Genomic DNA, 25,815 nt, shown 5'->3' with positions numbered 1-25,815 from the left:
TTTTTAGGCTGGATTTATATCTGAGGTGAGAGATTTTCAGTTTTTTTTATTTTTATTAGAATGTATTTTACGTTTTTAAATGCGTAAATGAGTGTATTAGAAACAAATCTCAAACATTTACATGCGTATTCAAGCTTCGGACATTTTTCTTTTGACCAATGGAAAACAAGACCAGTTTTTGACAACGTCCAAAATATAACGGGTCGATTTACTTGTTTCTGGTGTTCTCATTGATGTCCATTTGCCAAAAAACACCAAATTCTGCCTCAGAGGTAGTTCATGTAGGTTTTGGTGCATCGGGCATTTAACTACAAGCACCATATGTAAACAGTGCTCATATATGAACAGCCATCATTAAAATATGTGGGATTTGCTTGTTGAGAGTTTAGTAGCTTTGGGTTTCAGTGTGAACGGAGGCAGTCATTGTAGTTGCAGTTACTTACAGTTGTTTGCAATGCTTAAACTCTTGCCCCCCCACCTAACAGGCGTGCAGTGATAGTGGGCTTTTTCACCCCCACACCACACATAGGTGCCTATGGATAGGGATAGGGTTCCTGTGCTGAGAGTGCGCTCAATCACCATTTATCCAACTGTCCATCCAGAGCCTCTGGTTTATAGACCGGATACATCCTAAATATAGAACCATTTATCCAACTGTCCATCAAGAGCCTCTGGTTAATAGACCGGATGCATCCTAAATATAGAACCATTTATCCAATTGTCCATCCAGAGCCTCTGGTTTATAGATCGGATACATTCTAAATATAGAACCATTTATCCAACTGTCCATCCAGAGCCTCTGGTTTATAGACCAAATACACCCTAAATATAGAACCATTTAACCAATTGTCCATCCTAAGCCTCTGGTTTATAGACCAGATACATCCTAAATATAGAACCATTTATCCAACTGTCCATCCAGAACCTCTGGTTTATAGATCAGATACATCCTAAATATAGAACCATTTATCCAACTGTTCGTCCAGAACCTCTGGTTTATGGACCAGATACATCCTAAATATAGAGCCATTTATCCAACTGTCCATCCAGAACCTCTGATTTATGGACCAGATACATCCTAAATATAGAACCAGTTATCCAATTGTCCATCCAGAAACTCTGGTTTATAGACCAGAAACATCCTAAACATAAAACCATTTATCCAATTGTCCATCCAGAGCCTCTGGTTTATAGATCGGATACATTCTAAATATAGAACCATTTATCCAACTGTCCATCCAGAGCCTCTGGTTTATAGACCAAATACACGCTAAATATAGAACCATTTAACCAATTGTCCATCCTAAGCCTCTGGTTTATAGATCAGATACATCCTAAATATAGAACCATTTATCCAACTGTTCGTCCAGAACCTCTGGTTTATGGACCAGATACATCCTAAATGTAGAACAATTTGTCCAACTGACCATTCAGAGCCTCTGGTTTATAGTCCAGATACATCCTAAACATAGAGCCATTTATCAAACTGTCCATCCATTGGAAGATTTCCTCTCCTTTTCTGTTCTGCCTGATACCTGTCACTTCACCACAGGCATCTCCTCACTATCCAGAGTTAAAATAATATGTTCTGGTTGGAGTTAGCCTTTAAATAGAATAGAATAGTTTTGCTTCAGTTACTTTATAAACAAGATCTCTAGTCTGGTATAACAAGCAGTATGAACGATGGAGGAACTCTTTACTGTATTTTATTATCTTAATTGATTTACTATCTATTTACAGAGAGGAGAGTCCTATACAGATCACATGACCACATCAATGATGACGATGGACAAAGACCAAAGTCACATGACAGAGAAGATATTAGACCTCACCCTGGAGATCATCTACCTGCTGACCGGAGAGGTGAGGAGGATTCTGGGAGGTCAAATTACAAAAAAATTTTCTCTACTAAACACAAATCTGACCAGAGAGCTGAGGGCCATTCTGGGAATATTATACAATCATCTTACTATTAAATAAGTGATGAATGTATGAGGTGAATACGGTGTGACCTGATACGGGGGACATTCTGGGAATGTCACTGAATGACTTTAGTAAGCATTCACATTTCTGATGACGTCTTTCTGTAGGGTTACACAGTAGTGAAGAAGACATCTGGTGAGTATGTTTCCTCCAGTAGACATCACCGTGTGTCAGAAGGATGGAGAGGAACCCCGAGACACATCAATATCCCTTCATCTGTGTCCCTGACTACTTTATGTAAGAAGAAGAAGATTCTAGAAATCACCAAGAAGATCATTGATCTACTGAGAGGAGAGGTGAGCGGTGGTGGGAATTCTGGGACATTATCCAGTAACAGACAAGGGATGTGTCTGGATGGTGACTGTATCATTGTGTGTGTCAGGTTCCTATAAGGTGTCAGGATGTCACTGTCTATTTCTCCATGGAGGAGTGGGAGTATTTAGAAGGACACAAGGATCTCTACAAGGACGTCATGATGGAGGATCAGCAGACCTTGAATGATGGAAGATTAGAAAAACATAAACTTTCCTTGAATGAGATGATATTGAATCTCACCCTGGAGATCATCCACCTGCTGATTGCAGAGGTGAGGAGGATACTAGTAGGATGATGTGACATCACCCTATCTCTAATAATGGGACACTAACCAGTCTAGGTGAGGAGGTTTCTAATATTTTATTTTCTGCTGTATATCACAGTACTGTGCTGTAGTTATGAAGACATCTATTAAGAATATTTCAAGGAGGAAAAGTCCCCACTTGTCTACAAGAACGAGGGAAAGACAAAACCCCATTACTGCGTCTCCACCTACCTTCCTGAATCTTGAGGGAAACAGCAAGAGGAAGATCCTAGAAGTCATCAACAAGGTCATTGAGTTACTGACAGGAGAGGTGAGGAGGATTCTGGGAATTCTGGGACATTATCCAGTAACAGACAAGGGATGTGTCTGGATGGTGACTGTATCATTGTGTGTGTCAGGTTCCTATAAGGTGTCAGGATGTCACTGTCTATTTCTCCATGGAGGAGTGGGAGTATTTAGAAGGACACAAGGGTCTCTACAAGGACGTCATGATGGAGAATCAGCCGCCCCTCACATCACCGGGTAAGAGGAGACTTTATTGTAAAGGAGAGAGCAACACAGAAGGTCCAACTAGATAAACTTTAAATGCAGAAAGTATTTTCAGTTTGCTTCTACAAGTATAGGGTATGTAGTTTAAGAAAACATTTTAGAGACTTCACAGTCTATGGTAAAATGAGATTACTATATAAATGGCTGACCAGGTGAGTTAAAGCGTTTGTTAACCTAAAAATAAAAAAATTGATCTTGTCCCTTTAAAGCATGTTATACAGCACAGTGTTGTGCTGTGTAATTTGGCCCCCTGTATTACCTGAAATACCTGACTGATCCTGCCAGTTTCTTTCCTCCCCTCTGTAAGCAGACCACGGTATATCATGGCTGCTGAACCCTGACACTGTGCTCAGCTTACGTACCTCTGTCATCCACAGCCCTGCTCTCCTGTGTCTGTGTTCTCTGTCCTCCTCCCCCTCCCTTCCTACCTGTCAGCACCCCCTACTGCTGCTGGAATAACTCTGACCTGTTAATAGTATCTGCGCTGCTAATGGCAAGTGCCCCTGTGTGTGTGATTTATAAAAATAAAGCAGTATATACTAGATTTTTGAGTGACGATCAGCAAGCATGTGACCAGCTGTCTCTCTCCCCCCCCCCCCGACTGACATCAGCGGGGGAATCTCGGCCCTGCCGGCTGCATCTGTCAGATGGGGAGAGGAGAGAGCCGGTCAGTCACATGAGCACCGATAGGCTCTCAGAAATAAGGTATATGCTGATTTATTTTTATAAATCACACACACAAGGGCACTTGTCATTAGGAGACAGAGCCGTTACTATTATCAGGTCAGAGTGACTTAACAACCACTTTAAGATGTCAGTTTAATTTGAAAAAAGTCATCATATCTACCAGAAGAATTAAGTCTTTGTTAAATTGCTAGATAGTAAGGTTGAAAAAAGAAGTAAATCCATTGAGTTCACACAATTAGTATTCATCACACTACCCATCAAATGAGGTGGAGATACTGTACACCATATGAAAGATCCATCTCCATTCCTCAATATAACGTCATGTTCCCAACAAATGAGGAGGAGATACTGTACACCATATGAAAGGTCCATCTCCATTCCTCAATATAACGTCATGTTCCCAACAAATGAGGAGGAGATACTGTACACCATATGAAAGGTCCATCTCCATTCCTCAATATAACGTCATGTTCCCAACAAATGAGGAGGAGATACTGTACACCATATGAAAGGTTCATCTCCATTCCTCAATATAACATCATGTTCCCAACAAATGAGGAGGAGATACTGTACACCATATGAAAGGTCCATCTCCGTTCCCCAATATAACGTCATGTTCCCAACAAATGAGGTGGAGATACTGTACACCATATGAAAGGTCCATCTCCATTCCTCAATATAACGTCATGTTCCCAACAAATGAGGAGGAGATACTGTACACCATATGAAAGGTCCATCTCTGTTCCTCAATATAACGTCATGTTCCCAACAAATGAGGAGGAGATACTGTACACCATATGAAAGGTCCATCTCCGTTCCCCAATATAACGTCATGTTCCCAACAAATGAGGAGGAGATACTGTACACCATATGAAAGGTCCATCTCCATTCCTCAATATAATGTCATGTTCCCAACAAATGAGGAGGAGATACTGTACACCATATGAAAGGTCCATCTCCATTCCTCACTATGATGTCATGTTCCCAACAAATGAGGAGGAGATACTGTACATCATATGAAAGGTCCATCTCCATTCCTCAATATAACGTCATGTTCCCAACAAATGAGGAGGAGATACTGTACACCATATGAAAGGTCCATCTCCATTCCTCACTATGATGTCATGTTCCCAACAAATGAGGAGGAGATACTGTACACCATATGAAAGGTCCATCTCCATTCCTCACTATAACATCATGTTCCCAACAAATGAGGAGGAGATACTGTACACCATATGAAAGGTCCATCTCCATTCCTCAATATAACGTCATGTTCCCAACAAATGAGGAGGAGATACTGTACACCATATGAAAGGTCCTTCTCCATTCCTCAATATAATGTCATGTTCCCAACAAATGAGGAGGAGATACTGTACACCATATGAAAGGTCCATCTCCATTCCTCACTATGATGTCATGTTCCCAACAAATGAGGAGGAGATACTGTACACCATATGAAAGGTCCATCTCCATTCCTCACTATAACATCATGTTCCCAACAAATGAGGAGGAGATACTGTACACCATATGAAAGGTCCATCTCCATTCCTCAATATAACGTCATGTTCCCAACAAATGAGGAGGAGATACTGTACACCATATGAAAGGTCCTTCTCCATTCCTCAATATAACATCATGTTCCCAACAAATGAGGAGGAGATACTGTACACCATATGAAAGGTCCATCTCCATTCCTCAATATAATGTCATGTTCCCAACAAATGAGGAGGAGATACTGTACACCATATGAAAGGTCCATCTCCATTCCTCACTATGATGTCATGTTCCCAACAAATGAGGAGGAGATACTGTACATCATATGAAAGGTCCATCTCCGTTCCCCAATATAACGTCATGTTCCCAACAAATGAGGAGGAGATACTGTACACCATATGAAAGGTCCATCTCCATTCCTCAATATAATGTCATGTTCCCAACAAATGAGGAGGAGATACTGTACACCATATGAAAGGTCCATCTCCATTCCTCACTATGATGTCATGTTCCCAACAAATGAGGAGGAGATACTGTACATCATATGAAAGGTCCATCTCCATTCCTCAATATAACGTCATGTTCCCAACAAATGAGGAGGAGATACTGTACACCATATGAAAGGTCCATCTCCATTCCTCACTATGATGTCATGTTCCCAACAAATGAGGAGGAGATACTGTACACCATATGAAAGGTCCATCTCCATTCCTCACTATAACATCATGTTCCCAACAAATGAGGAGGAGATACTGTACACCATATGAAAGGTCCTTCTCCATTCCTCAATATAATGTCATGTTCCCAACAAATGAGGAGGAGATACTGTACACCATATGAAAGGTCCATCTCCATTCCTCACTATGATGTCATGTTCCCAACAAATGAGGAGGAGATACTGTACACCATATGAAAGGTCCATCTCCATTCCTCACTATAACATCATGTTCCCAACAAATGAGGAGGAGATACTGTACACCATATGAAAGGTCCATCTCCATTCCTCAATATAACGTCATGTTCCCAACAAATGAGGAGGAGATACTGTACACCATATGAAAGGTCCTTCTCCATTCCTCAATATAATGTCATGTTCCCAACAAATGAGGAGGAGATACTGTACACCATATGAAAGGTCCATCTCCATTCCTCACTATGATGTCATGTTTCCAACAAATGAGGAGGAGATACTGTACACCATATGAAAGGTCCATCTCCATTCCTCACTATAACATCATGTTCCCAACAAATGAGGAGGAGATACTGTACACCATATGAAAGGTCCTTCTCCATTCCTCAATATAACATCATGTTCCCAACAAATGAGGAGGAGATACTGTACACCATATGAAAGGTCCTTCTCCATTCCTCAATATAATGTCATGTTCCCAACAAATGAGGAGGAGATACTGTACACCATATGAAAGGTCCTTCTCCATTCCTCAATATAATGTCATGTTCCCAACAAATGAGGAGGAGATACTGTACACCATATGAAAGGTCCATCTCCATTCCTCACTATGATGTCATGTTCCCAACAAATGAGGAGGAGATACTGTACACCATATGAAAGGTCCTTCTCCATTCCTCAATATAACATCATGTTCCCAACAAATGAGGAGGAGATACTGTACACCATATGAAAGGTCCATCTCCATTCCTCAATATAACGTCATGTTCCCACCAAATGAGGAGGAGATACTGTACACCATATGAAAGGTCCATCTCCATTCCTCAATATAACGTCATGTTCCCAACAAATGAGGAGGAGATACTGTACACCATATGAAAGGTCCATCTCCATTCCTCAATATAACGTCATGTTCCCAACAAATGAGGAGGAGATACTGTACACCATATGAAAGGTCCATCTCCATTCCTCAATATAACGTCATGTTTCCAACAAATAAGGAGGAGATACTGTACACCATATGAAAGGTCCATCTCCATTCCTCAATATAACGTCATGTTCCCGACAAATGAGGAGGAGATACTGTACACCATATGAAAGGTCCCTCTCCATTCCTCAATATAATGTCATGTTCCCAACAAATGAGGAGGAGATACTGTACACCATATGAAAGGTCCATCTCCATTCCTCAATATAACGTCATGTTCCCAACAAATGAGGAGGAGATACTGTACACCATATGAAAGGTCCATCTCCATTCCTTAATATGATGTCATGTTCCCAACAAATGAGGAGGAGATACTGTACACCATATGAAAGGTCCATCTCCATTCCTCACTATAACATCATGTTCCCAACAAATGAGGAGGAGATACTGTACACCATATGAAAGGTCCTTCTCCATTCCTCAATATAACATCATGTTCCCAACAAATGAGGAGGAGATACTGTACACCATATGAAAGGTCCTTCTCCATTCCTCAATATAATGTCATGTTCCCAACAAATGAGGAGGAGATACTGTACACCATATGAAAGGTCCATCTCCATTCCTCACTATGATGTCATGTTCCCAACAAATGAGGAGGAGATACTGTACACCATATGAAAGGTCCTTCTCCATTCCTCAATATAACATCATGTTCCCAACAAATGAGGAGGAGATACTGTACACCATATGAAAGGTCCATCTCCATTCCTCAATATAACGTCATGTTCCCACCAAATGAGGAGGAGATACTGTACACCATATGAAAGGTCCATCTCCATTCCTCAATATAACGTCATGTTCCCAACAAATGAGGAGGAGATACTGTACACCATATGAAAGGTCCATCTCCATTCCTCAATATAACGTCATGTTCCCGACAAATGAGGAGGAGATACTGTACACCATATGAAAGGTCCATCTCCATTCCTCAATATAACGTCATGTTCCCGACAAATGAGGAGGAGATACTGTAGAAAATATGAAAGGTCCATCTCCATTCCTCAATATAACGTCATGTTCCCAACAAATGAGGAGGAGATACTGTACACCATATGAAAGGTCCATCTCCATTCCTCAATATAACGTCATGTTCCCAACAAATGAGGAGGAGATACTGTACACCATATGAAAGGTCCCTCTCCATTCCTCAATATAATGTCATGTTCCCAACAAATGAGGAGGAGATACTGTACACCATATGAAAGGTCCATCTCCATTCCTCAATATAACGTCATGTTCCCAACAAATGAGGAGGAGATACTGTACACCATATGAAAGGTCCATCTCCATTCCTCAATATAACGTCATGTTCCCAACAAATGAGGAGGAGATACTGTACACCATATGAAAGGTCCATCTCCATTCCTCAATATAACGAAGTCATCAATGTACAATCAGTGGTATCTCATGTATGATAGGTGGTTTGGTGTATTGTACTTAATCAGATTTTTTTATGTTCTCATATAGTATTGGTGACTTCAAAATGTGAATTCCTTTATATTTTAAATTTACAGATGGACACCATGTCAGGAATACTTCGGAGGGAGATATTTTTTCATCTCCAGATTACGATGAAGAAAATTATGAGATTGCTGAATATTCTCGTGAAATAAACCAAATGAGTCAAATTCTACACCACAGACCATATCATGTGGAGACATCAATGGATCCCTCTAATCCTGAGGAGTCTTCTGACCAATCACATCCTGTTACTTCAGACATCCATCTCCATTCTCACAGTGCAGATCCATCAACACCTCCATCTATACCCAAGGAGTCTTCTCTAATCCATGAAGGATTTCCCACAGGAGGGAGTTCATTATCTTGTTTAGAGTGCGGGAAATGTTTTAAGACAAAAACTGAACTTCTTCTACATCTTATACACCAAAGAAGTCACACAGGCAAACGTTCTTATTCCTGTTCAGAGTGCGGGAAATGTTTCAGTTGCAAGGGAAATCTTGAAATACACCTGAGAAGTCACACAGGTGAACGCCCTTTTTCATGTTCAGAGTGCGGGAAATGTTTCAGTTGCAAGGGAAATCTTGAAATACACATGAGAAGTCACACAGGTAAACGTCCTTATTCATGTTCAGAGTGCGGGAAATGTTGCTCTCAGAAAGGAGACCTCCTATTACACCAAAGAGTCCACACGGGTGAGCGTCCGTTCTCATGTACAGAGTGTGGGAAACGTTTCACTCAAAAAACAAACCTTTTTACGCACCAGAGATGTCACACGGGTGAGCGTCCGTATTCCTGTTCAGAATGTGGGAAATGTTTCACTCAAAAATCAGGGCTTCTTACCCACCAGAGGAGTCACGCGGGGGAGCGTCTGTTTTCATGTTCAGAGTGCGGGAAATGTTTCACTCAGAAAGGAAGCCTGGTTAATCACCAGAGGAGTCACACGGGTGAGCGTCTGTTTCCATGTTCAGAGTGCGGGAAATCTTTTACTCAGAAAGGAAACCTTGTTTATCACCTGAGATGTCACACTGGTGAGCGTCCATTTTCTTGTTTAGAGTGTGGGAAATGTTTTGCTCACAGAGGAGTCCTTCTTACACACCAGAGAAGTCATACGGGTGAGCGTCCGTATTCCTGTTCAGAGTGCAGGAAATGTTTTACTCGGAAAGAAAGCCTCGTTTATCACCAGAGATGTCACACAGGTGCGCCTCCATTTTCATGTCCAGAGTGCGGGAAATGCTTTACTTGGAAAGGAAAGCTTATTGAGCACAAGAAATGTCACACAGGTGAGAGTCCATTTTCATGTTCAGAGTGTGGGAAATGTTTTACTCAGAAAGGAAGCCTTGTTGAGCACCTGAGATGTCACACGGGTGAGCGTCCGTATTCCTGTTTAGAGTGCGGGAAATGTTACGCTCAAAAAGGAAGCTTTCTGAAACACCAGAGAAGTCACTCAGTGAGCCTCGGTATTCATCTTTCATTGGACGGGACTTCTAATTAAACATAAGAGAACCCCCCCCCCCCCCCGCTGTAGCGGCCTGATACAGTTCCTGGCTCTGGTTCTGCACATCAAGACAAAAGGAGGGTCCCAGTAACCGCACATCCATGTGGACCCTAGAACCGGTGGGAAAGTGGCAACCTCAGCCTGGACTCCAACCAGGCCACGTGTCCAATGCGTTTCGCTCTGCCCCTTGGAGATCAGTAGTGTTTCTGCACAGCTTGGGGTTTGCTGGAAATGATAAACTTTTCTTGTCAGCCATGTTGACTCCGTCTTCCATATTTATTATGAGCGACAATCCGAGCGTGTCTGAGTTTGGTTCGGTGAACATGACTACAGATTGCAAAAAAACAAAAGTATACTGGCTCTGATAGGAGACCAAATCAGGTATAAATAAATCCGAAAACAATGTAAAATATTGTCCTGTAGTATGGCTCCTAATAGGACAACCAAAACAAGCCCACAGATTCAGGGCAAGCCTTGGGGGGGGGGGGGGGTAGTGGAAGCTGCCTCCAAAACATGCAACGAGAAGAGAGAAACACAGGCGCCTCTGAGTGTAGACCGAAAGGTGATATAATGAAGGTATAAAAATATAAAACTCACATGATAAATGTAAAAAAAACGGGCATGTCACAGTAAAGGGGAATCCAAGAGACGTCAGTGGGTGTGGGGGCTTCGTAAGCCCACACTGTAGCAGTCCACCACTTGCAGAGCCTGTTCCGGCCAGCTGGATGCTAGTAAGGAGGAAGAGCTCAAAGCGAGGGCTGGAGCTCACGCTGGACCGCAGCGTCGACCCAGGTGACGTCACTAAGACGCAACGCGTTTCGGAGCATGCGCAGTAGGTAAAAACTAGAGCCTCTGCACGTGGTGGACTGCTACAGCATGGCCTACGGAGCCCCTACACCCACCGATGTCCCTTGGATTCACCTTTCCTGTGACATGCTTATTTTTTTACTTTTATCAAGGGAGTTTTATACTTTTATATCTTCATTAAATCATTGTAGATTGTACACTCAGAGGCACCTATGACTGAAATTTGGGTGCCAAATCTGAACCCCATTGAAATCAATAGGAGCCGAATATTTAAAAAACTGTTCTGCCGATTCTTTTCTGGGCTTATAGTTAATAGATTGTCAAAAAATGGAATGGGGGGGTGGGGATGCAGTAGTGCCCTGGGGGGACATGGATAAAAGCAAAAAAAAATGCTTAAAAATTCTTAAAATGAAACCATGAGCGCCCACTTGGGTCTAGAAACTCCTTCCATCGTTCATGTCTTTGCAAAAACGCACCATACTCATAGCTCTCAAGCGATTTTGAGGGGCTGTCCTGGAATTTGAGGGGCTGTCCCAGAATTTGAGGGGCTGTCCTGGATTTTGAGGGGCTGTCCTGGAATTTGAGGGACTGTCCTGGATTTTGAGGGACTGTCCCGGATTTTGAGGGGCTGTCCTGGATTTTGAGGGGCTGTCCCGGATTTTGAGGGGCTGTCCTGGATTTTGAGGGGCTGTCCCGGAATTTGAGGGACTGTCCTGGATTTTGAGGGACTGTCCCGGAATTTGAGGGACTGTCCTGGATTTTGAGGGGCTGTCCCGGAATTTGAGGGACTGTCCTGGATTTTGAGGGGCTGTCCCGGAAATTGAGGGACTGTCCTGGAATTTGAGGGGCTGTCCTGGATTTTGAGGGGCTGTCCTGGAATTTGAGGGACTGTCCTGGATTTTGAGGGACTGTCCTGGATTTTGAGGGGCTGTCCCGGAATTTGAGGGGCTGTCCTGGATTTTGAGGGGCTGTCCTGGAATTTGAGGGACTGTCCTGGATTTTGAGGGACTGTCCCTGATTTTGAGGGGCTGTCCTGGATTTTGAGGGGCTGTCCCTGATTTTGAGGGGCTGTCCTGGATTTTGAGGGGCTGTCCTGGATTTTGAGGGGCTGTCCCGGAATTTGAGGGACTGTCCTGGAATTTTAGGGACTGTCCTGGAATTTGAGGGGCTGTCCTGGATTTTGAGGGGCTGTCCTGGAATTTGAGGGACTGTTCTGGATTTTGAGGGACTGTCCTGGATTTTGAGGGGCTGTCCCGGAATTTGAGGGGCTGTCCTGGAATTTGAGGGGCTGTCCTGGATTTTGAGGGGCTGTCCCGGAATTTGAGGGGCTGTCCTGGAATTTGAGGGACTGTCCCGGAATTTGTGGGGCAGTCCCAGAATTTGAGGGGCTGTCCTGGAATTTGAGGGGCTGTCCTGGAATTTGAGGGGCTGACTCTAATTTTGAGGGACTGTTCCTGATTTCAAGGGACCGCTCCTGATTCGGAACAAAGTCCCCCTGTCTCTCTTCCCTCCTCATTTGTCCTTAATTTTGGTCTGATCTATAGAGTTGTATATAAAACGCACTTTTTAGTCTTCAAAAAGTATTTCCCAGTGCTAAACCTTTCATCCAGTTTCTAAGATGCTGAATTTGTAAATTTCAAGAGCCAATATAAAGGAATAGAAGTGGTTATTTTTTTGTATTTTTTTGTATAAATCACCTTTTAAGGGGGCGTGTCCTATACCTACATACTTTTGATACTAGGTGCCCCTCGTTTCCGATTTCAAAAAGTTGGGTGGTATGACCATACTACATACTACCATACTACATGCTATGTTACCGTTTAGGCTGTTATTGTTTGTAAATTGATATTTTTGTACGGAGGTAATGGCCCCTGCGAGGGCGTCTTGCCTCTTTATATTTTGTTTTGTATTTTTATGCAAAATCAATAAAACTGATTTAAAAAAAAAATAAAAAATGCAAAACTCAAATATAAAAACATGGACCTCCACACAAAAAAATTTCATGGGGTTCCCCACTAATTCTGGTCTGTCATTGATTTTAAGGGGGAAAACCTGAAAAAAAAATTGTAGTGTAGCAAGGTCCCGGGGCCCCTGAAGCCCAATGGTGACCTCCAGAGTTAGGGAGAGCTGACATCCTTCAGTGTAGAGTGGGTTACAAGGCACGGTGGGTGTAATGCAAGATGAACAGGTGGGCGCCAGACACTTTTTATATGCAAAGAGATTTATTATCTCTTAACCGCTTCCCAACCGGTGCACGACGATGTACATCGGCAGAATGGCACGGACAGGCAAATTGGCGTACAGGTAAGTCCATTTAAAATTGCCGCCGTGCCATCGCGTGCGCGCTCTGGTCGGGACCCCCGTGAGTCCAGTCGCGGGGTCCCGCGGACTCGATCGCCGCTGGGATACCCGCGATCGTCTCACGGGGAGGCTGAACGGGGAGATGCGGAAGTAAACAGCATCTCCCCGTTCTGCCTAGCAACAAGTGACACTGATCTCTGCTCCCTGAGATTGGAGCAGAGATCAGTGTTCACCAGCACACAGCAACGCCCCCCACAGTTAGTAACACGCCCCTAGGACACACTTAACCCCTACACTGCCACCCCCTGATTAACCCCTTCACTGCCAGCGTCATTTACACAGGAATCAGTGCATTTGTATAGCACTGATTGCTGTATAAATGACAACGATCCCAAAAATGTGTCAAAAATGTCCGATGTGTCTGCCATAATGTCGCAGTCACAATAAAAATCGCTGATCGCCGCCATTACTAGTAAAAAAAAAAATGATTAATAAAAATGCCATAAAACTATCCCCTATTTTGTAAACGCTATAAAATTTGTGCAAACCAATCAATAATAGCTTATTGCGATTTTTTTAAACAAAAATATGTAGAAGAATACGTATCGGCCTGAGGAAAAAGAATGTTTTTTATATATTTTTGGGGGATATTTATTATAGCAAAAAGTTAAAAATAATGGGTTTTTTTCAAAATTTTCGGTTTTTTTTGTTTATAGCGCAAAAAATAAAAACCGCAGAGGTGATCAAATACCACCAAAAGAAAGCTCTATTTGTGGGGAAAAAACTACGCCAATTTTGTTTGGGAGCCACGTCGCACGACCGCGCAATTGTCAGTTAAAGCGACGCAGTGCTGAATCGCAAAAAGTGCTCTGGTCTTAAGCCAGCAAAATGGTCCGGTCTGAAAGTGGTTAAACAGAACTGTGGGAGAGAGGGTTAGGGCCAGGACACCCTTTAGGTAGACGCAAAGATAATTAGCAGACTCCAAGGTTTCTATAGGTAGACAGCTATACAGGTGAAGGCCTCCAGCTGGACATCACTTCTGTATAGGTAGGACCGCTGTCTCCTATGGCAACAATCTTGGAGCTGTTACTAACAGTAATTGTATTCAATATTTGCAACACGCACAGTTCTCAGATTACCCCACAATCACTTACTGTGGGTCTTCACTCAACAACCTCCCAGTCTCACACTAGACCTCAGATCCACTAGCCTTTGGATCCCCTGAGCTCTTCCACTTTAGCACTCAGTATCTTCACCAAGTGTCACCCCCGCTTCCCTGCTGGGTCCCGGGCTCGGCACTCACAGTTACTTCTAAAACTTCAACCCCACTGACACGTTAGGTCCCTGGCTTGGCACTCACTGATGCTCCACAAGCGTCACCTCTGCTGTCCCGCTGGGTACCTGACTTGGCACTTGCTAAAGTTTTCCCACTTTTTCACCATCACCGTCCCCTCTGGTACTCGCCTCAGTTCACTCACTGTGATCTCCGGGAGCAAGGTGGATGGTCCCTTATTGGCGACAACTTCCCCTCTACCTCCGACCACAACTAGTACCCCGGCCGGCAGAACTATCACTTGTGGTTGGACTACAAGCCCACAGTCCCAACCCTATACTGCTTTCCTGCTTTTGAATAGGCCCTCAGACAGCCTAGCAGCCCAATGTCCTCGGATAGGCCTTAGGTTTCTGGCCTAGCAGCCCGGGGCTATACACACGTCCTCCCAGACAGCCATCCAGGTGGCACAGAAACACGATCACCTAACTCCATCCAAATATATAGGCTCTCCCAGCAGCACAAGGGACCCAAGAAAATCCCTGCCCATTGGCTAAGACACCCCATTTATTCTTAATCTGCCCTTGCTATGCCCTTGTCTCATCTAACGTCACCAGCTACAGTGAGAAGTGCCGCAAGTCCAGCACTAGGGGGAAATCAATTGATCTCCTAACAATTGGCCAAGGCAACTAAATTTAATAGCAACCCTGCCTAAACATCAGGGTGCTACAGTAGGCTCCCCCAAAAATCCATAGCAGACCCTTATCTGAAAATGCAACCTAGCAGCCCAGGAAACGGAGGCGGGGGTTTACTCCCACATTCTGTCACATGCTCTCAACGTGTGGGGCACTTACCTGGCAAAGCACCTTGTCCCCATGTTGGTGAGGACATGGGCCTCTTCTCTAAAACCCTGGCTCAGGGCTTGTGGGGGGTTCTTCAAACAGGGGGTCTTCTTGGAGTGTGAAAGCTTCTTTTAACAATAAGCCAGCTCCCAGATACCACCCTTCCCTATGTGAATGAGTGCATTATACATAGTATCCCTACTCATTCACCAAATTCACTCATTCACCAAAAAAAAAAAAAATTTAAACAGGAAAAAAACCAGCGTGAAGTTTTTGACTAGACCTTTAATAAAAAAAAAAAGTTCCATTCTGTACATCCACTGTCAATCACGTCATCCATCGAGGTTGATGTTTGCTCCGGTCACGTCACAGGCTGGTGGAGTCTCCTGGGTGACGTCATTGACCAAATATGGACATCACTATATATAGATATGGGGGTCTTCAAGAAATGTCCCCTCTTTTTCTTTCACAAGAATTTCATTGAATGGATGAATGAATAAAATACTTGTATAGCGCACAATGCGAACTGAATCGCCTCTAGGCGCTGTGGCGAGCTTTGATCATCTGCTAAAAGAGGAAGGTCTTGAGTTTTTTCCTAAAAGCCAGGTGATTTTCTTCCAGGCGGATGTTGATTGGTAGAGCATTCCATAGCCGAGGCCCTTGGACAGCGAATCTCCGATCCCCCTTGGATTTATACCGGGATTTGGGCACGAGGAGGAGGTTTTTGTTGGCTGATCGAAGACTGTGGTTTGGTGTGTAATGATTTATTTTGTAGAAATAACTAGAAAAAGACAGTTTTATAGAGATAACGTTTGGAAACTTTTTTTAGAACCTTCATAAATATACAGTATGTAGCGGATGACATTTGGGATCAAACGTCACACGCATTGTAAATTTAGTTTTTGACTTCAGGACAATAAAGGTTCTGAGGGTTAATTATTATAGGTAGGCCCAGGGGCGGACTGACCATTCAGCCACTCAGGCACTGACCGAGGGCCCCGGGCCACTAGGGGGCCCCATCAGGGTTTCCAGCCTCAGTAAAACCAGGGACAGTATGTAAAAATCCTCTCCAGTACCTTCTTAGCCAAAAGAAACATGTCTGTGTATACTATGTGTACATGTATGTGTATACTGTGTGATTGTATACTGTGTGGCCCCATAATCTCCGATTGCCTGGGGGCCCCATAATCTCCTATTGCCCGGGTGCCCCATGAGTTGTCAGTCTGCCTCTGGGTAGGCCTAACACCAGTCTGGCCAGGCTATGTTTAAAAGTTCTGCCTGGTCATGTGGACGGTGAGGTGCACATGACAGGCTAGAACCAAGTCTGGTTGGATGTTTTGGTATCGGCCCTCTCGGAGCCAATCAGTGGGAGTGCCGGGGCCCGATGAGGAGTCTGGGAGGGGGTACTTAAACAGGTGTGGGTCACGTGTTCAGGGTTCCGGAGTTGTTCGTGAGACCCGTATGGTCTGTTCCGGTTCCAGGACCGGGGTAGCCCCATGAGGGGTCCCGGTCACGGGGTGTTCGACATCCCGCAACATGTTCCTGTCAGTGGCCCCTGATAGACCTGTCTGGTCTGGGGTAGGGATCCGTCCGTTCCCGAGTCTCGGAACCAGCTGGTCCGAGGCGCTGTAACTGAGGGAGGATTCAAAGTGTCCGGGTGTGCTCTCGGCTTGGAGGGACACCACAGCTCGTGGAAGTGACCGGGGGAGGAGGCCCGGCAAGTGGCATCCTGAGAAGTGCCTGGTTACTGAGTTGGGAAGGACATTGATGAGTTCATACTTTTCCAGTACCACAGAGGAAGTGGCAAACGTTCCAGGTACGGTTGGAAAAAGGTTCCTGTATACTCTCGGTTGATTGTTCAAGTTTTGAGTCAACGTGCTGACTGCCATGATCTCTGGCTAGAGATCTGTTCAGCTTTGAAGTACCCAGCTGCGAGTGGCTACTCTCTGGGTGGAAATAGAGACTTTGCTAAACCTGCAGTCCAAGGTGCCTGAGTTCTTCACCTGTGCCCTCTGTTACCTAAAGAGACTGTGTTTGTGAAAGTTCTACTGCAAAATAAACCTTTTTGAAAGGACTTCATCTGTGTCAGTGTACAAGTCGTTGGGTATCAACCCTGGGAACCCCTAGACCAGGAGGAGCAGGCCAGGAGAAGGTGACCGGTAAGCCCAACAATTCAAGGCGCACAGCAAAGTTTGTGGCCGTTATATATATATATATATATATATATATATTGTAAGGATTAAGGTATATGTCAAAACAAAATGGTTGACCTTATGTCTTACTAAATACATGTATTTTTCTATCCTTCTCTTTAAAATAAGGACTAGTCATCTTTAGTCACGTACTCATCAAGAAGAGGCCGCATCAGCCCTAAAAAGCAGTCTACGCCCAGAAGATTGTCTTATCAGCTGATAACACCCGGAGAATTGTCTTTCCTTTGCAAAAATGTTGTTTTTTTACATTTGCTGATGTTTGCCCTTTTCTGTCTATAAAAGATGTAATAAAGAAGCCTCAGAGCCAGAGAAAGTCAGAGACAGTCAGAGTTAACGACGGACTTCTGAGCAGAAATACTGAATAATACCTCTGTGTCTCTTTGCTTGGATAAGAACTCTAACTAACAATTGGGAAACGGTAACATAACCTGACAAATAGGTGACTTGTTGAGGTCACACCTAACATTTCTGGCGCCGCGAATAGGGACTCGCTGAAGAAACTACAAGAGGCGAACGAACATAAGGACGGAACGAAATGGTCGGGCACATCAAGAACCACAGACAAATCCTGCGCAGGTAAGAAAAGCTTTATTTTCTTATAAACTCTGTGCTTCTTAGATTTGTGCCCACCTGATCTGTCTGAATTGTTCTTCAGGTAAACACCAACCTCTGTAGTAAGCGGGTCTTGAACTTAATATTTTGGCTTATGTTACCGTTGTTTCTTGTCTGTCTACTTGTCATCTGTCTGTTGTGACTGAGATAAGCCCTGTTTGTATGGTGTGAATTGAAACATATATCATCCCAATGGGTAACGGAATGCGCCCTTAACTCGTAAGAGTACTTTGGGGGTCCGACACTTAAGTTTGATATACGCTTTTTGATTCATGAGCCTAAAAACGGGTTGAAAGTATAAGTCCTGACTGCCTCAATAAAGCAGGAATAAGAAACGAATGCTGAGAGATTCCATGGTAATGGGACGGAAATAAGGTCTCCACAAAGCCCGGAGACCTAGTCATATGTGTTTGGCCACCAAAAGGGAATGCTTGTATATGTTGTAGCCGTCAGTCTGGTCATAATATTTGTCAGTTGGCTAGCATATAAGGTAATTCGATTTCAGAAATCTCATCTAGGAGAGGTTTTTAATATTTTGGCACCCTAGGAGGAGAAGGCAACGAGACACTTAGTAAGTGATCCAAACGCCACCTAGGCAGGACTGTCAAAATGGGCCAGACACATGGTAAACCCCAGGAGGAATCTCAGAAATGTTATGCTGTTAAAGACATAATTACAATGTTGTATGGGAAGGATAAGGCACAGGGCACGAATAGGATTCTCAAGAAATTGGGGATGGATGGAGAAAATGGATTAAGTGTAGAAGGTTGGGAAGAAATAAAGAAAGACAGACAGGGAGAGATATTGAAAAACGGATGGGTATCACAAATACAATGTTTAATTAAGGTTTCCAACAGGGCTAAAGAGGAGGGATGGGAGTATTGTCAGGAAAAGGGTGGATGGGATATGAAGGTCCGACACAAAAGTCTTCCTTCTGCTCCCGGCGATAGGGTTAATACGGGAGATACTCCACCTCCTTATAACACTACCACACCAGGTAATGAAAGACCAAAACTTTATCCTTCCTTAAGAGGAAGAGGGTGGGTATGCCGAGTATGCGGTACCCAGAACCCAGACTGGGCACAGGAATGTGTACATTGCGGCGCTCAAAGACCAGAGCCCGTAGCTCCAGTCCATAGTCGGACTAGGGTAATACAAGTAAATAATCCAAATGCGGGTCAAGCAGGACAGCCACCTACAGTGACCCGACAAGTCGTTCTGAGGACATGGACACCTTGGTCGGCTGACACTCTTATGGCATTAATACAGAATGCTCCTGATCCCGTAGCAAAACCTGCCGCATTCTGTAGATTCGTGACACAATTACTAGACACACATGAAGCAACTTGGCAAGATGGGGAAGATTTGTGTAGACATAAAATGACACTAACGATGTTTAATCAATTTATGAATGAAATTGCTCCACATAGACCACAAGGGGATCCAGCGGCAGATCCACCAGGAATACACCTCCGTCATATAGACTCTAGACCCCTGTTTATTGCTCAGTTACGAGAATTTTGCCAAGGGAAACAGCAGGAAAGGGGTTCGACAGCGCCCATAAAACAGGCCCCAGGTCAGACTGTTACAGAATTTTACCTCAACATGGAAAGCATGATGGCTGACGAAGGTCTAGATTTAGCCTTACCCGTCACCATTAGGGCTTTCAATCGACAGTTTATGGAAGGACTAGTACCCCAAATAGGTGACAAACTGAAGGCATGTACTCCCGAATGGAGAGCCATACGGGACAGAGGAACATTGTTGCAGAAAGCACAAGGCATAGAGGCTGATTTAGCAGAAACTAAACCCAGAAGGACACCGGGAGTTAACACTGTTGCCCGGGTCAATGAAGGAGGGAATTCCTCCCGTAAACCTCTTACCTGTTATTACTGCAACAAGGTGGGACATATAAAAAGAGACTGTAGGAAAAGGATAAAAGACGAACAGGAAGGAAACACGGACAGAGACACGAGGGACTACAGACAGAGGCGTACCAATGATAGGGACGATCCGACCGCATGACTTGCCCCAGTCCTAGCTGAATCAGAGAACAAAATGCTCCACATGTTGATGAAGGTGGAAGGTAAACATATTCCTTGTTTGGTTGACACAGGAGCGTCACGCAGTCTGTTGTCTGATTCAGTAGTCCCTCCACACATGACGTCCCGTGACACCATACCCATAAGTGGTTATGACGGTCTTTTGTCCGATGCCCCACTGACTGACTAAACCTTAAAAGGTAAAAATAGGGGGAATGGCAACCGCCTGACACTTGTGTATTGTTGCAATATGTAGATGACCTATTGTTATGTTGTCCGGATAAAGATACTTGTTTAACCACTTTAAGACCGGACCATTTTGCTGGTAAATGACCAGAGGTCTTTTTACACTTTGGCACTGCGCTGCTTTAACTGGTAATTGCGCGGTCATGCAATGTTGTACCCAAACAAAATTTGCGTCCTTTTCTTCCCACAAATAGAGCTTTCTTTTGATGGTATTTGATTGCCTCTGCGATTTTTATTTTTTGCGATATAAACGTAAAAAGACCGCAAATTTTGAAAAAAAATGATATTTTCTACTTTTTGTTATTAGAAAAATCCAATAAACTCAATTTTAGTCATACATTTAGGCCAAAATGTATTCAGCCACATGTCTTTGGTAAAAAAAAAGTCAATAATTGTATATTTATTGGTTTGCGCAAAAGTTGTCACATCTACAAACTAAGGTACGTTTTCTGGAATTTACGCAGCTTTTAGTTTACGACTGCCTATCTCATTTCTTGAGGTGCTAAAATGGCAGGGCAGTACAAAACCCCCCCAAATGACCCCATTTTGGAAAGTAGACCCCCTAAGGAAATTGATAAGAGGCATGTTGAGCCCATTGAATATTTTATTTTTTTGCCTCAAGCGATTGAATAATGACAAAAAAAAAATTTTTTTTTTTTTTTTACACAAAGTTGTCACTAAATGATATATTGCTCACACATGCTATGGGCGTATGTGAAATGACACCCCAAAATAAATTCTGCTGCTTCTCCTGAGTACGGGGATACCACATATGTGGGACTTTTTGGGAGCCTAGCCGCGTACGGGGCCCCGAAAACCAAGCACCGCCTTCAGGCTTTCTAAGGGCGTAAATTTTTGAGTTCACTTCTCACTACCTATTACAGTTTTGAAGGCCATAAAATGCCAAGATGGCACAAAACCCCCACAAATGACCCCATTTTAGAAAGTAGACACCCCAAGCTATTTGCTGAGAGGCATGTTGAGTTCATGGAATATTTTATATTTTGCCACAAGTTGCGGGAAAATTACAAACTTTTTTTTTTTTTTTTTTTTTTTCACAAAGTTGTCACTAAATGATATATTGCTCACACATGCCATGGGCATATGTGAAATGACACCCCAAAATAAATTCTGCTGCTTCTCCTGAGTACGGGGATACCACATATGTGGGACTTTTTGGGAGCCTAGCCGCGTACGGGGCCCCGAAAACCAAGCACCGCCTTCAGGCTTTCTAAGGGCGTAAATATTTGACTTCACTCCTCACTACCTATTACAGTTTTGAAGGCCATAAAATGCCAAGATGGCACAAAACCCCCACAAATGACCCCATTTTAGAAAGTAGACACCCCAAGCTATTTGCTGAGAGGCATGTTGAGTCCATGGAATATTTTATATTTTGCCACAAGTTGCGGGAAAATTACAAACTTTTTTTTTTTTTTTTTTTTTTTCACAAAGTTGTCACTAAATGATATATTGCTCACGCATGCCATGGGCATATGTGAAATGACACCCCAAAATAAATTCTGCTGCTTCTCCTGAGTACGGGGATACCACATATGTGGGACTTTTTGGGAGCCTAGCCGCGTACGGGGCCCCGAAAACCAAGCACCGCCTTCAGGCTTTCTAAGGGCGTTACAGTTTTGAAGGCCATAAAATGCCAAGATGGCACAAACCCCCCCCAAATGACCCCATTTTGGAAAGTAGACACCCCTAAATTTAGGGGTACACTAGTGAGACTAGGTAATAAATGGCGGGTGCCCTGAAACTATAAAAAAATAACTAACCAACCAGCGTCACCTGTAACAGTTATATGGTGATCACTGGTGAAAGGGTTAACTAGGGGGCAATCAGGGGGCTTTATGCGGTAGTATATGGGGGTCCCTGGCGCTATAAAAAGCTGCGGCGAACCTAAATACCTACTTGCCTAACTAGCGTCACCTGTGACACTAATACAGCGATCAGAAAAACGATCGCTTATTAGGCTGGGTTCACACTGGAGCGATGCGGGAACGCCACGAATGCGCGGCGGGTTCCCGCATCGCATGCCTCCCGGCGGCAGTTCACACTGCCCTATGCGAACTGCTGGGAGTGTCAGTGAAATGTTACTGACACCCCCAGATCAGTTCGCATATCGCAGTGCGATCTGAAAACTCGGATCGCATGGTGTGAACACCCATGCGATCCGATTCTGCTGCGGGCCAAAAAAAGGGTCCCGTGCGAATTTGCGGCGGGTGCGGCGGGTGTGGCGGGTGCGGCGAATGGCTGAACTCGAATCGCACAGAGATCGGATGTGATTTGCACTGCAGTGCGGTGCGAATCACATCCGTTCTCAAACCGCTGCAATCTGAACCCAGCCTTAGTGACACTGGCGACGGGGGGTGATCACGGGGTTAAACCTTTATTGGGGGGGTTAGGGGGGTACCTTAGAACTAAAGGGGGCTAACCCTAACTGCCCTAACAGTTATTAGTCACAAATGACACCCGCCGGGTGATCAGGGGGTTAAACCTTTATTAGGTAATAAATGGCGGGTGCCCTGAAACTATAAAAAAATAACTAACCAACCAGCGTCACCTGTAACAGTTATATGGTGATCACTGGTGAAAGGGTTAACTAGGGGGCAATCAGGGGGCTTTATGCGGTAGTATATGGGGGTCCCTGGCGCTATAAAAAGCTGCGGCGAACCTAAATACCTACCTGCCTAACTAGCGTCACCTGTGACACTAATACGGCGATCAGAAAAATGATCGCTTATTAGGCTGGGTTCACACTGGAGCGATGCGGAAACGCCGCGAATCCGCGGCGGGTTCCCGCATCGCATGCCTCCCGGCGGCAGTTCACACTGCCCTATGCGAACTGCTGGGAGTGTCAGTGAAATGTTACTGACACCCCCAGATCAGTTCGCATATCGCAGTGCGATCTGCAAACTCGGATCGCATGGTGTGAACACCCATGCGATCCGATTCTGCTGCGGGCCAAAAAAAGGGTCCCGTGCGAATTTGCGGCGGGTGCGGCGGGTGTGGCGGGTGCGGCGGGTGCGGCGAATGGCTGAACTCGAATCGCACAGAGATCGGATGTGATTTGCACTGCAGTGCGGTGCGAATCACATTCGTTCTCATAAACCGCTGCAATGTGAACCCAGCCTTAGTGACACTGGCGACGGGGGGTGATCACGGGGTTAAACCTTTATTGGGGGGGTTAGGGGGGTACATTAGAACTAAAGGGGGCTAACTCTAACTGCCCTAACAGTTATTACAGTCACAAATGACACCAATGCAAAAAAAAAAAAAAAAAAAAAAAAATGACATTGGTGTCACTGTGACTGGGGGGCAGGGGTAATTGGGGGGGTGATCGGGGGGTAAAGGGGGGGTGTGAGTGTGCCTGGCATGTTCTACTGTGTGTGTAGAGTGTTGGTGCAACTCACCGATCCGCTCTCCTCCGTGTCGGAACGGAAAATACCGACACGGAGGAGAGAATACATCACTTCCTCTCCTGTGTTTACATTACAGGAGAGGAAGTGATGTCACGGGGGATTTCCATTCGTCGAGAGCGATCGCGAGGGGGTGGCCATGAATGAATGGCCGTCCCCTCATCCCTGATCTCTCCCGAACGAATGCCGACCGCCGCAGGCACCGGGGGGGGGCCCGATCGGGCCCCCCACCCGCGGGCAGGCATGGACTTATATATACGCCAATATGCCTGCCCGTGCCATTCTGCCGACGTATATCGTCGTGCGGCGGTCGGCAAGTGGTTAAAAGCCACTCTATCACTGTTACAATTCCTGGCTGAAAAAGGGTGCAAGGTGAATAAAACTAAGTTACAGGTATGTCAGAAAAAGGTTGTCTTTTTGGGCCACTGTATATCCCAGGGTACTCGACATCTCACTGAAGACCGAGTCCAGGCCATAAGACAAATGAATATCCCACGCAACTTTAAGCAACTTCGTATGTTTCTGGGAATGGTATCATATTGTAGACAATGGATACCACATGCCAGTTCTCTGATGCAGCCATTATATGATTGCTTGAAAATAGTACCCTATGTACTCACAGAAGCAGGTCATGAATCTTTTAGCACCTTAAAAAGGTTACTAATTTCGGCACCTGCGATCGGGATCCCTGATTATACCAAAACATTTCATTTGTACATTGCTGAAATCACGGGACACGCAACAGGGGTGTTGACACAACAACACATCAAACAAAGGCCGGTAGCATACTTCTCGGCGGCTCTCGATCCTGTCTCTAGAGGATCACCGTCCTGTGTACGAGCAGTTGCAGCAGTGTCAATTATCATTGACAAATCCTCAGAAATTGTCTTAGACAATCCTGTAGTGGTACATACCACACATGACATACACGCCATCTTGTCACAGGTCCAGCCAAAACACATATCAATGGCAAGGCAGCTGCGTCTACAATGCACTTTGCTCCTACCCCCCAATGTTACCTTTCAGCGATGCACTTCTTTTAACTTAGCACAGCTTTTACCATTACAGACAGATTTGACAGGGGGGAGTAATGATGATAATGGTGTAGATACAGCACAAGATACTCAGGATTCTGACACACTTTCGTTTCAGGACATAACATCTGATGAACACGATTGTTTTCAACTTATGGAACAAGAAACCACGGGGTTCCCACATGTCACAGACATACCCATTGCAAATGCAGAACACACACTGTACATAGATGGTAGTAGATTTGCCGATGACAAAGGTAAATATCACACAGGTTATGCTGTGGTAACGGACACACAGGTAATTGAGGCAAAGTCATTACCAGCACACATGTCGGCACAAGAAGCGGAACTAACCGCTCTAGAGAAAGCCCTAGAACACTTGGAGGGACAAGAAGGGAACATTTACACTGATTCCGCATACGCCTACGGTGTGGCACATGATTATGGCCACATATGGAAAGCTAGAGGTTACCTTACAGCAGCAGGCACACCTGTTAAACATGGTGAAGGAATCAAAAGAGTCCTGAACAATCTTCAAAAGGTTATAAGAGTAGCCATCATGAAGATAGCGGCACACACGAGCGCAAAAACAACTGAGGCAAAAGGAAACGCATTTGCAGATTTAACTGCAAAGAAGGCAGCTCTAGGGGAAGTAAGCCCTGAGACCTTAGCCACGGTACAGGTGAGTATGCCCGAAACCACATGGCAGCAGCTAATGGAACTACAGGAACAAGCAGGGGCTATTGAGAAGGACCGTTGGGTTAAGGAGGGAGCTGCACTAGGCCTTGACAATATATGGAGGGAAGGAGGCAGAATATGCCTACCTGCCTCTCTATACCCAGCAATGGCAGCGGCTGTTCACTTACCCAC

General features: G+C 44.5%; 2 protein-coding genes across 3 annotated transcripts in view; both read left to right on the top strand.

Annotated features, from left to right (window-relative positions):
* The window catches only part of LOC143955217 (uncharacterized), a 127,403-nt gene that overhangs the window by 76,587 nt on the left and 25,001 nt on the right, over positions 1-25,815 (top strand).
* On the top strand, positions 2,376-10,725 carry LOC143956295 (uncharacterized). Of its 2 annotated transcripts, none has more exons than XM_077466508.1 (3): positions 2,376-2,569; positions 2,682-2,873; positions 8,709-10,725. In XM_077466508.1, exon 3 carries the CDS (start codon positions 8,813-8,815, stop codon positions 10,145-10,147), a length of 1,335 nt encoding a protein of 444 aa, XP_077322634.1. In that variant the 5' UTR covers positions 2,376-2,569; positions 2,682-2,873; positions 8,709-8,812; the 3' UTR covers positions 10,148-10,725. The 2 variants fall into 2 exon arrangements, with proteins under 2 accessions (XP_077322634.1, XP_077322633.1); XM_077466507.1 differs by having other exon boundaries at positions 2,682-3,085.

Source organism: Lithobates pipiens, unplaced genomic scaffold (genome assembly GCF_037356315.1).
Source record: "Lithobates pipiens isolate NorthernLeopardFrog02 unplaced genomic scaffold, aLitPip1_a1.2 Scaffold_35, whole genome shotgun sequence".
Lineage (NCBI taxonomy): Eukaryota > Metazoa > Chordata > Amphibia > Anura > Ranidae > Lithobates > Lithobates pipiens.
The sequence above is the reverse complement of the archived record's forward strand: the minus strand, read 5'-3'. Positions and strand labels throughout refer to the sequence as shown.